This window comes from Arctopsyche grandis, chromosome 2 (genome assembly GCF_051622035.1).
Source record: "Arctopsyche grandis isolate Sample6627 chromosome 2, ASM5162203v2, whole genome shotgun sequence".
Taxonomy (NCBI): Eukaryota; Metazoa; Arthropoda; class Insecta; order Trichoptera; family Hydropsychidae; genus Arctopsyche; species Arctopsyche grandis.
Window position 1 is genome coordinate 8476453 of NC_135356.1, and position 13954 is coordinate 8490406.

The following is a 13954-nucleotide window of genomic DNA, read 5'->3' on the forward strand; positions in this document are numbered from 1 at the left end:
AAATGAGAAGGAAGAAGAGTAAAAAGTTTTTAAGAGTCGAAACAAACCGTTCGTCAATCCGGGTGGAACATTTTCAGAAAAAGTTAACACATACATCTTAGAATCCACAAAAATAACTTTATTTTTCACGGTAATTTCATAACAGTAGTAAGAAAAATCATTCACAGTTTACCGGTTTATGAAATATGACGGTAAATTGCAATCCCTACTCCTCAGTATTGAGCAAAAATGAGAAGGAAGAAGAGTAAAAAGTTTTTGCAAGTCCAAACAAACCGTCCGCCGATCCGAGTGGAGCCGGGCACTTGCAAAAAACTATCCGACGCAACTTTTTCCGACCACGAAAAGTTTGTTTACGACCATGGAACTGAGGGGGGCGAAGACGACAGGGGAAGTTATAGGGGGGGGGAGGGTCTTGGGTGACGTCATCGGAGCGCGCGCCACCGGGGCGGCGCCCCCGCTCCCAGTAAAAGTCGCCAAACGAAAACAATTTGTTTAAGGAATGCAACAATTGGAGCGGGATCAATCGATGCGGGAGGAGAGGTGGGTGTTGGGAGAGTTGACGGGTGAGGGTTGGTCGCGCAGAGCGGGTTGCGCGCGCAACCCCCAAAAGCCTATAAAACGGCTCGGCGGGGGCTAAACCGCTCAAAGCCGCACTGGGGTTGCGCCAGTACGGTCGTGCATAGCTGCCTCTCTTCTCTCTCTATCTCTCAGTCTCGGCTCTAATACTTCTCTCTCACTCTCCAACTGTCTCTGTCTCTGTCTCTTCTTTTTAACGTCTATCCGCTTGGCTCCGTCAGTCCGTCCGTCCGTTTGTGTGTCCGTCTCGTGGTCCGGAGGGGAGGTGGGGTCGCGCCCGTTTCCCGTTTCCGTTTCCGTTTCGCGCTGGTGTTGGGCGGTGGTAGTCCGATGCTGTGAGCACAATGCCGCGATGCCTCATGGCCAAGAAGTGGAAGGCCTATCCATGGCCGGAGCGAGCTGCAGACGTCGAAGACGACGAGGAGGTGGACGTCGTGGGTGCTGGCGAGGCAGGGGAGGCCCGAGCCAGATGGGGGCCCGCAAGTCCTGCTGCTGCGGATCCGCCCCCCTCACTACTTTACAACGGTAAGTTCTAATTATTCGATAAATAATAATAATACATTTATTCAGGTACACGACGGAAGTACGCGCACGTGGTTGTGATACGTCAAACGAGCGCTTTGACGTTTTCACTTTCGTTCGCCGATTTTCCGACGCGTTTATCTCACGTGAGATCAATCTATTCACTTTTTTTGGCGTATCACACACGTAAATTCATACGTATGTGAAATTGACGATTTTTATAATGCAAAAATAATAAAAATAAACATTTTCACGTACAAACTTTTTAAGCTTGTTGATAATTTTGTTCGAAAACAATTCGATGTGATAACATTCGCTTTTTCTACTTGCATAAATTTGAAACTATGTACGTCATATAAAAAAAAAATCACCAAAATGTTTATATAAATTGAATGTACAAAATCGCACATAAAACGATTTTTAATTCATTTAAATCGTGTATATTAAAAACCCCTTTTTCCATATAAAAAAATGAGCGATCATAACAAGTTTTAAATTTGAATATATTCGCGGCAAAAATTGCCAATATTTCGTATTTAATTAAAAACTGAATTGAACGATCGTTTACGTCCATAAAATGATATTCAATATGTATATTCCAAAACTAGACCTTTCACTGTCAAATTTGCCAAAAATGTAACATGAATTTACATATATTCCAAAACTAGACATTTCACCCATTTGTATCGGACATTTCACTGTTAAATTTCAAAAAAGTTAAATGTGTCAAAAATATAAAATGAATGTTTATTCCGAAACTAAAAATTTCACCCATTTGTATCGGACATTTCACCATTTAATTCCGAAACAGTTAAATGCATCAAATAAATTTTACACGAATTTACAATATTCCAAAACTAGACATTTCGCCCTTTTGTTATCAGAAATTTCACTGTTAAATTCCAAAACAGTTAAACGCATCAAATTGTAAATGTTACACGAATGTATATTCCAAAACGAGACATTTCAACGTTGGTTTAAGACATTTCATTGTTAAGATGCGTCAAAAATTTAACATGAATGTGTTGCCCAAAACAAGACATTTCACTAATTGCATGATAAGATATTTCACTATTAAATTCCAAAACAGTTAAATTGCATAAAATAAATGTTACACAAATGTATATTTAAAAACTAGACGTTTCAGCCATTTGTATCAGACATTTCACTGTTTAATTCCAAAACAGTTAAATGCGCCAAAAAATGTAATACGTACATACATATATTCCAAAACTCGACATTTCACTGATAAATGCGTTAAAAATTGTAATATTAATGCATATTCCAAAACTCGACATTTCACTGATAAATGCGTTAAAAATTGTAATATTAATGCATATTCCTAAACTCAACATTTCACTGATAAATGCGTTAAAAATTGTAATATTAATGCATATTCCAAAACTAGATATTTCACTGTTTAATTCCAAAACAGTTAAATGCATCAAATAAATGTTACACGAATGCATATTCCAAAACTATACGTTTAACCCATTTGTATCAGATCTTTCACTGTTTTATTCGAAAACAGTTAAATGCGCCAAAAAAATTGAACGCGTATGTATATTCCAAAACTCGACATTTCACTGATAAATGCGCCAAAAATTGTAACATTAATGCATATTCCAAAACTAGATATTTTTCACCGTTTGTGTTAGACATTTCATTGCTAAGTTCTAAAGCAGTGAAATATGACAAAAATGTTATATGTCTGTATATAAAACTTTTATATACTGTTCGTACAAAATTGAAACGGTAAAATTTATTTCAAAATCTTATAAAAAGCATGCGTTATTCTAAAATTGCCCAAATCGATCGAATGTATAAGAATCGTCAATTTCGCCATGGATGTATTTGATGCGAGTTGAAAAGCGTGGAAAAGGGTCGCTTTTAAGGACCGAGCACGATGTCGAATCTGCGTTGTCGGCTTCGACGTCACTTTCGCAGTTGCGTTCGAGCGAAAATTTTGGCAAAAAAAAAGAAAATAACCTGTGGGAGTGCTCCCACCCCCTTCCCGCAAAGTGACATGTCTCGAATAACTGTTGCTCTTTAAGGATAAAATTTGGATGGAATCTGTTGCTGTGTTTTGCAACAGTTGATTAATCTACCAGTTGACTGTGCGTTGCGAGACCAGTTGCCTGCTTGTCGCCTCGGGGACCGGTTCAATGGAGGGTACTTATACCAACTCATTATATTATATATATATATATATATATCATAATGCCGATTTCGTCTATTTGTACTACGTATGTATGTCTACACACTTTCATGAAAATCTATTATTCGGAAATTCATCCAAATAATACAAGCGGAAATTAAATAACGATTATGATACTTCAAAGGGATTTGATGTAATATGTAGTTGATTTTTTTCCCGAAAATATTACATCACTACATATGATTCATACGAAATATACGTAAGTGAACTTCATGCACTACGCAGCCAATAACACGTTTCATTTAAATTATTTACGTTAAAAAATAATTTGACCATAAATTAAAAGATTTCACCAAACAAATTAAAATCTCAACAAAATTTTTATACACAAAATGCGATTTATTTTAATAACCATTATTACAAAAGTAATTCATTTTAATTTTCAGCTAAACATCACAATCAAAACTTTTTTATATTATTAAAACTAGTCTGATATATATACAAATGTATATTTATTTTCCTTCGATTAAAAATGATTTCGAGATCATTCACTAAATAATTTCATTTGTATAATGATATGAAATATTAATCTTATTTGCATTAAATTTATCATATTTGTATGTACATACACATTTTTTATATGTATAATACACACACACACACACACAACCATAGCTTCTGTTGGGCAAAATTAATTCATTTATTACGACGCGACGTCCCAATTTTATTTTTCCATCTACAGTTTCATTGGGCTCGATTTTTTTTCTTCAAATTATTATTATATTATATTTGGATCCTTTGTGCGCTCAATCATTTCGTAATTTCATAAGGTGAAATAAATTTTTTATTGTTCACACCCGACGGATCAAAGGGGCGGCCCGTGTCTCATAACAGGCAGAGGGGCTCAGAAAATTTTCTCGGCCTCATCCCAGATCGAGGAGGGTAGGAGATGTCGGATGTGTATGGGTATGTGTGAGTTGGTTTGGTGCCAAAATGTCGGTCGGGTGGTGGGTTGGTGGTGGGTGGGTGGGTGGGTGGGTGGGAGATGTCCGGCCGCGCGTGCAACGCATTGCTCAGTTCTGCTGCATTGCGGCGATGCAACGCGGCTAATGGCGTTGGGTGCCGCGGAAATTAGCCTCGGGCTATCGGAAAATCTGTGGTAATGCCCTGCCAAGCCCATCCCTGTTGGGCGCCATGGCGTTGGCAATCAATCATGTCATCGGTGACACGTTTCGGCGCGATGGCTGTTCTTAGAAAGACCCTTGCTTGCGGCCTAGTTAAAACTTCACTTACCGCACACAGTAAGGTTAGTATACATTCCCCTTCCACCTGTAGTTTGTATCCTTTTCTCAGACTCACATTTCGATTTCAAGAGAGGATTTCGACGTGGAACTGCGTCTATTCAAGACACGATAATTACTGCAGATTCAAGATTATCTCATGCACAGAAGTAATACATATTCATCGCTTTCTAATAAGTAGAGGTAGGATAGTCACAGTGCTATCCATTGTTCGGCAAACCTTTAACAATGCATTTACAACCTTTGAACAATACACGGCCCCCTCAGGCTCCGGTGACTACTAATAAGATATTAGTTGACTTACGCTTCCATTCGTCTTTGTTTCGGCAACTCTCATCCATCTCATCCGGCACATTTTTCTGAATCCATCCACCCATCTCTTTCATGACCTTCCTTGTACTCTTTTACATTCTTTCAGGTACCGTTTTAGCACTTCTTTCGACAATCTATCATCTGTTCTTTTAGCTACGTGACTCTCCCATTTACATTACAATCTCTTTAAACTCACAATTACATCAGCCACCTTTGTCATACTTCTAAACCACGTATTCCGTTGTCTAAGTCTCCTCGTTATGCCAAGCTTACAGCGTTCCATACTTTGAATTCACTGGATATTATGCAGCATTCTAGCCTCCAGTTTCCAAGTTTCGCAACCATACGTCATCGTTCAATGATCTTTTCTTTTGTATGGATATCATGAAAAATATCTTAAAAAATAGAACTACATATACATACATATATTTGTAAGATATGACGTTTTGTAATAATAGCAAATTAGTCAACCTGATGATTTACAGTCAGTTTATAGTATAGCATCAAAAAAATCTTTCAGCTCGTGACCATTCCTCCAATGAGAACAGTTACTCTCTCACTTTTGTATAACTTATGTTTATGTTATTACGAATAACATCGAATTATGCATCGAAAAATTCCTCTTCATTTTTTGACGTAGAAGTACGTTCATCGCGAGGAATTACGGTTTGCTACGATACCAATTAGTTGGTCTTATGACTTATAGCCAGTTCATAGTATTGCGTCAAAGTTATGCAAGACTTTTAAGGTCGTTTTTTCTCGTATAATTCGTAAATCAATAACCATTCCTCTAATATACATATGTGTTAATTACTCGATTCCACTTAAGCATTTTATCTTCGATAATTCCTTTTCATTCTTTGAAGTAGAATTACATTCAGGTACATAAATTTATGCGAAAAAAATTTTGAGATTATATCTTGCATAGTAATATGTAGTATTCAAATCATTGGATATAGCAAGAATTGCACTTATATTAGCTGGGACTGAATGACTTGCGGACTAAAGTTGGAAATAAATTTATATTAGAATTTCAATTGGTGAATCCACTTCATTTGTATGTAAATACGCTGATTTTAAGTTCGCATATAATCGAAATTATCAAACGAATCATTTAGCAAGACGTTATAAGACCAGCAGCCATCATAAAAATCAAATAAAAATATGCGATTTTAGACTAAGAAGATTAAGTTACAGATAATATCAATAAATACTACTACATATGTTTCATAAATGCCACAACGCTTTTGACCGACGGTGTATACATACATACGTAAAATAATGGTAAGGGATGTCATATCAAATTCCAACGCACATATATGCCATATTGGCAGTTTTGACAAACGGTTTATTTACTTGACCGAATTTTCGCAAACCGGAAGTGACGCTTCACACACACACACACACATACACAAACACAAGCGCGTATATATTTAGGATGTGCGTTTGCAAGGTTTCGAGTCTCGCGAAATCGGGTCAAACAAAACGAAAGTAAAGTCGACGAAATTCAAGGCGAAAATACCCACCTACGTTTATATTATATAATAATCATAAAGTAAATTTGGTCCAAAAATACGTCGAATACGCATTTTAGCAAGCTTAAGGCTAGTATTGCTTAAAAATGACAATACACATGTCATTTTTTTAGTCGATGGTTAATAAATCTTTAATTTAATTTCAATATATCATAATTTATTTTCAAAGCTTTATAAAATTCCCTGTTGTTTCTCTGGGAAGTTGCAAATATTAACAAGAATTTTTTACTTTTTTTTAATAACCTTAGATTGATAACCAATTTTGATTGTTGTACTTTGAACCGTGATTCCCTCAACGATTGTGAACTTTTTTAAACTCATATTTTATTTTATTTACGTACATAACAGGAAAAGCCCACTACGCCCTAATGGTAAATTATACTTATCGATTATTCGATGTGCAATTCGATTAGGTGCTATGTACATATACTATATTGCGAAATATCAGTTTGTCCTATAGAGCTAAAATAATAATTTTAAGTGCATTCGGTAATCGAATGAACTTTGGTTTTAGTTAATTAATTTGTGTTCAAAAGCACATTGAGGTAAAAGCCGTTAAAATAATACACTGTTTGCCTTTGATAGAACGTTTCACATTTCATAGAAAATTCGATCGGGTTACCACATCAATTTAACAATATGTTCAATGTTCAAATTAATTAAGTCTAGAGTAATTTTACAGAGCACCATGTAGACATCTATGGATAAATTCTTTTTAAATTTGCATTTTTGCACCCTTTTTTTATAATCACCGAATTTCGAGATTCTGAAAAACTCAAAATTTACGAGCCATCTATGGACATTTTAATTTACGAAACATCTATGGTCACGGGTTCAATCCCTGGGCTGGTGCTGCTCGCTAGATCTTGGATATGTGACTCCATGTCGATCATTTCCAATCAGAGTTTGCCAATTTGTCTAATTTAATTGTAACGGTTTATACAAATTTTAATTTTGTTTTTCGACCAATGTACATATATATGTTTATATATTTTTTTACATATATACCAGGAAGGCCTTACAGGTAACCCCAATGCGCCTTCCTGGCCAATTACAAACATTGCAGCATTTTTTTATTATACAAATCGCTGAATTACGAGACACCGAAAAACTCGCAAATTAACGAGACATATATGAATTGTACATACATTTTATTGTGCATTAATCAATCTCAAATAGTGGTGACATAGTAGGTAGGAAGGATATTTAGCCAATTTTACCAGGAACCGTTTCAACAATTAAATTAGAGAAAACTGGAAAACTCTGATAGGAAACGATCGACCTGTAGTCACAAATATCCAGTTTCGACCAGCAGCACTACAGATATAATTCTTTTCAATCGAGGTCAGCTCATGGGATCGAACCCGGCGCCTCTCGACGCTAAGCAGAAGCTTAACGACCGAGCTATGCTGCTGGCTTAATAAGCAACCCTGTCCTATTTCTAGCAAAATTTGAGTTTATCTTGAATTCGCTGATGAAAAAATGCAAAAAAGTTTGTCCAACGTTTATAATTGGCCAGGAAGGCGCATTGAGCCTTCCTGGTATATATGTTACAGTTGAAGTGTATCTTCAAGTTGTAATTTGACTATATTCCATCTAAACTGACACCAACTACTGTTATAGTTGAGGTATATTTTCAGTTGTAATATATTTTGACTCGTTGAAGAATTTCTACTAGTTTCTACGTTTGATTTTCGTTTCGATTGACTATGCATATCCGGAAATTACACATTCCTCAAACCCATCAAATTGTCAAAAAGTATTTACAGTCTTTATGTACATATGTATATGTCTATATGTCAAATGATAAATTGCGGTTTTTAATTCGTATTCATTATTTATGTAGTGGATGAATTTGTCGAGCGTGCCACATTTGGCACGCGTGCCATAGGCTCCCCACCACAGCACTCGCCTATTAAAGTCGGTGCAATCCCGTTACCGGACAATAATACGCTCCCGGTAATATCCCAACAGCCACAGTCCATGGAAGATGGGAATTTTACGGGATATACGGCGAAGGGTTCGTTCCCCAAATGGGGGAGGGGGTGGTGGAGGATTATAATTTGGCTCCAAAGCGGCCACAGAGCCGGGTTGAGTGGGCTAAATGTGGTCCAGGGCCTTGTTAACTCACGAATGGCTTTGTCGCCCCCCATCATGGGTCAGATATCAGACAGGATGATATGATTAGTCTGCGATGGTGACTTTGCGTAAATAGTCCAAATTGCAAGTTCGACATTGGTGACGTTAAATACGCTTACGAGTTAACGGGCTTATGTTTATTGACAATTTGGGTTGTTAATGTTAATGTTGTTATGTCCCTATGACCGCTATACTTACATATATATGAGCGCTACAAGTGTCGTTCAGTTAACGTAACTTAGTGTGAAGCTAATAAGAAGCTTGTAAAACTTATTACATGCTTTTTATTAGCTTCATTCTGTTAGTTCAATGACATTCCTGACCGTCAAAAAAATTATGATCTGATTTTGAACCATTTCCACTCTTTATGGCGCTTTGATATCTTTCTGACATCAACATGACGCTAAGAAAAGTTTAATCATTAACAAAATCATTAAAATTTACATCTGAATATTGTGTCAAATCAAAGTGATGACAGGTCCTTTTCCATACGCTTCGTTCTACCACCCCTTTGCAAGTCATTGAAATAGTGGTAAAGCTACTTTATCACTCTCAACTTTTCGATTCTGGCTGTGATTTAAGCCCACAACCTTTCTACTGGTCAAAAATTAAAAACCAGTGAGCTACAAACACATAATTTTTTTTCTTAAACAAAAAATCGTAATCAAGAGCTAAAATCAGTCGAAATCTTGTGGTCGAATTTTCGCATTATCACAATTGATTTGATTACCATCCATATATTTTCAAAAGTGATAGACGACTTTTCAATTCCGGCTTAGATTTAAACCCACGACCATTCTACTGATGAAAAATCATTTAGTCATAAAGCTACATACAAACATACATATGAATTTTCTGAAACAAGAAAACGTGATCAACGATCAATTCCATGCTCAGATCAAACAAAATGACTCGACGTCTAATTTTCGCATAATCACAAAACTTCAACGTATGTATGTAATAATGATTTCATACTAGCAGTGAAAGTATACTTTCATTGGCGATTTAGGGAATTCATATTTCGAATAGTTCGAATACATTTACTTCTGATAAGACTTATATTATTGTTGTGTCGTCTTCTTCTACTTTCAAGAAAAGTTTTTCATATAAATGTTTCATTACATCAGAAGGTAAATTTGATGATGTGAAAGATTGGTTTTCTATCTCAATATTTTTTTTTTTATCTAAACGTACTAATTAAAGCGGTAATTGCAATTTAAATGCTTTCATTGTGTAAGCGTTTTCATATAACGGATCATACATGAACATCTTTTTAAGATTTTTTTAACATTAATTAAAAGACGCTTTCACGATTCTTTCATCCTCTACATAGTTAAACCTCATCTTCCGTATATTTTCGTATAATAAACAAGTATAAATATTTTATTATATTATAATCGCAAACTGGAGTTTATGCGGCGAAATCGGCACTATTGTGAACACCCAAAGCCGTTGGCTCCCCGCAATATAAATTCACCCATCGGCATTTTCGCCGCTCGATTTGCGAAATTGGATTTTTTTAAATGCCAATTTGAGACGGGTTTTTAGTGCCTAATTCGGCGAGAGGATACCGCGCTCGTATGACGTATAAATAAACCGCGGTGATTTAATCTCGAGCTCTCGTATGGTAGAGAGGGGGGTGTCTTATGCGTCGTTTTCCGGGACACTTATCGCCAGTGACCCATAAATGCGGGTTATTGGTCCACTAAAAACCACACTTATGAAGTGTCGTTATCGTTAACAATTTTCCCTTATAAATATAATTTACTCATCGTTGTGACCGAATTGTTTATTCGCTCGTTTCGTACCCGGCGATAAATAATATTATCGACCGATTGGCGGTCGGCGCGACACGCGAGCTTTATTATACATATGTTTATTTAATATATTATTATACACACAATGTAGATAATATAATTCGACCACGTAAATAGATAATATTCATACAACGATGGTGGGAAAAAAATATTGATATGCACATAATAGGGGGGAGGCCAAAATGACCTGTTATAACGTAACACGACATATGTACATACATACATAGTTGCGATAAAATAAGTCATTTTGGCCTCCTTGTATTTCATGAACTTTGTAATTTTTTTGGGAATTTATCTGTTCAAATTAAAGCTATACTCCCAAGCTAGCTCTCAATGATTTTACATTTTCAAAATAATCACAGGGACCCGAAAAAAATGACGATTTTCAAGAAGAAAAAAAAACGCTTTCCCCATACAAACACCCATTGCGGGCGAGGCGCGCTTTGTATGAGGACTCTCGAGCGAAACGGTGACTTGGAATTCTCGTTAAGCTCATAATCGACCCAAATACACTTCAATATTTGAATATTTTCAATTTCATAAATATATTAAAAAAATCAAAACTATTCGAAATATATATAAAAACATATTTTTTCGAAATGTTTTCGAAAAATTGGTTGGAGTCACAGGAGGTTGTTAAAAGTGAATGATTTTATTATTCAACGTTTCTTTGATACAATGAGATTTACATACGAGAACCGAACTTGCTGTCGCATTTATGCAATGTGTTGTAACATTTTAAGGACGTAAAATAATTTATTAAATACTTTTTAATTATTTCTTATTCAACTGCATACGTATATAATATTATTACAATATAATTCAATGCAAGGTCTTTAATGATACTACTGTAAGTTTTGCTGTCCATAACATGACGTTGACAATTACTTTTACCGTTTAAAAAATATAAATTTCCATCAATATAAAATATATACGTATTCCATAATTAAAAATTAATAAATTAATGCGAAACTGAAATGAAATTTGATTGACCGAGTGGGGTGGTGAATGCGATAGCATTAGGTACATTTTACGTATGTATGTACATATGTAGATCTCATACTAGATTTCAGTTCGACTATACATCCATTGCTTAAAATCCAAAAATCGGTTTTTCACCTTTGCCACATGTATCATATATTACATACATACATAGGAAGATGAATTTAAAATAAAAAAAATCAGAAAGCTATATTTTGTTAGCAATACTTTGACAATCAATTTCTTACTATATAATAATGTATTATATGCTAATATGTACTATAAAGGTACATTCATTAGAAAGAGTTGCTCTTACAGCTACGATTCACATATACATATGTATTTCATTTGTATAACATTACAATTTCAATATCTGAATAGTGGCTCTACTAATAACTATGTACATACGTTGAATCAAAAAGAGTATACTCCATGGAGGGGCTCCAAAGTATGTTTACTGTCGGGCGACAGTAGTGGATGTTTAAACAGTTAAATAAATAAAACCAATCGAACCGTTTATGGCCGAAATGCTTGCATTCGAAGTCGTTTAATTCGCTTCAATAGGGTATGAACCAGTCATAAATCGAAGGGTATGAAGAGGAAGAGGTCAAAGAGTTTACGACCGTTTGACGGCAGCTTACCCGGCAAAATTCACTATAAATCGCGACGAATATACATAATGTAGTTTGGCTACCAATTTCTCATTTTTATGGCTACTTAACCACACCGACCGCTGAGATATATTAAGCAGATCAAAAAGAAGAGGGGCAGAAGAAAGAAAAAAAAACAGGAGCGCGTATTAGGGATAATTTATCGGCGAGTTGCGCTCAATCCGCACACTCCCTGAGTGAAAGCTTTATCTAAAGCTCAGCACTGGAGTTTTGAAGGGGTGGGGGGTTTTTTTTTGGGGTGGATGGGTGGATCGTAGACTGCCAGGTACTTCGCAACAGGCTTCCATCCATTAGACTTCCGACCAGGTGGGAAGGGGGTGGTGATTTTGGCCACCCACCTCACTTCACATATTGGAACGCGGTGTTAAAAAGCCTTCGATTGGGCGTATTGGTTTTTTTTTTCAGAAAAAGCGTTATTACACTAAAAGCCCATATTTTGTGCATATTAACACTCCACACGAGTGGGCTTGTAACGGCGCTAAAACGTTTTCGCGACTAAATGCATGTGCAAAAAAAGAATGCGATAGATTGATCGGAAGAAGTGCATTCACGTGTTTTTTTTCGGTGGCAAAATTTCATATCAATTTAAATTGTCCAATGATGCTATTACGGGTTGCCCTGAGTGATACCTATGGTATTATACTTGTATTATGGTATTTAACTTATTAGTGATACCTATAGTATTATATTTGTATGTATATACAAGCCTACATATGTATGCAATATATATGTAAAAAATCATTATATTGTATATAAAAAGCATAGATCAGTGCTTAGCGCGTAATGCTTTCAATTGCGTAATCACGGGCTATATCGCTGGCCCGGTGCTGCTGACCAGGCCTTGGATATGTGACTCCAAGTCAATCGATTCCTGTCAGAGTTTGCCAATTTATCTGATTTCAACAAATTGACAACCTTGTCCTATTTCTACCAAAATTAGAGCTTTAAGCAACTCGAATATAAATTATAAATTTGAAATCATATTCAAATAGTGATGACATAGTGGTGACATAATGACATCAACAATGAAATCAGATAAATTATCAAACTGATAGGAAACGATTGACTTGAGCCATAAATACCCAAGTCTGACAAGCAGCACTACAGAAATACTTCCGAATAAAATCTTTTTCAGTCAAGATCAACTTAGGGCTTGAACTCGATAACCTTTCGGTGGTTAGCATTAACGCAAGCACCGATCTGCTACAAACGATGAGGTTTCATTTTTATCAATGTGAATTGATAGATTTGAATATTCATGTCTTTCATAGGATTCGTCGTGGCCTATTCTACTATATTAAATTTCTTAGGCAGACATTTATCAGCCAAAAAATTGGCGACAAATGACAAATGGTTCAACGAATTGACTATATTATTATTTATTTATTTTAATATACATTAAAACTATATTTCTTTCCTTTTGGCCTTGGTTGGGTATAATTAATTCCCTTGATAAATGTCTTATTAATTCGTTTTGTCCTTCAGCGTCAAAGTTTAATACGTGGTCATGCCTGTTGTCGTTGGGACTTTTGGGACAGTTGGGACTTTATGTCACGAATAATTTTGTCATCATTCAGTAGTTGTACCTCCTGCTCTCACAGTGCTTTATTGGATGGCTCATATTCCAAAAACTATCCGACTATAGAAAATCTTTGCTGCCGTGTATGAATGTATTACTTTCCACCTCAATGGGCTTAAGTAATCAGACATTATTTTTACCTATTTGTCTGGTAGCCTGCGCTCATCATTATTCTCATAATCGTGTGTGATGTATGAGTAAATTTTGGTCTTCTGACTCTCTTCCATTCGGGCCTCAAAAGGATGTTTTGTATTCACAGCTTGTTCTTGTATTTACATACAAATATTGGTGCTGACTGTTGATTCAGGACAATCCCAATTTTGTGACTACTTCCATTGCTGATTGAACTCTTTCTGGTATAGT

At 35.8% G+C, this 13954-nt stretch overlaps 1 protein-coding gene across 1 annotated transcript in view; it reads left to right on the forward strand.

Annotated features, from left to right (window-relative positions):
- The first annotated feature begins 920 nt into the window (after positions 1-920).
- The window catches only part of scrt (scratch), a 51538-nt gene continuing 38504 nt past the window's right edge, over positions 921-13954 (forward strand). Inside the window, exon 1 of the mRNA XM_077445476.1 lies at positions 921-1101. Coding sequence (XP_077301602.1) covers positions 921-1101 — 181 coding nt within the window. The remainder of the gene's footprint in view (positions 1102-13954) is intronic.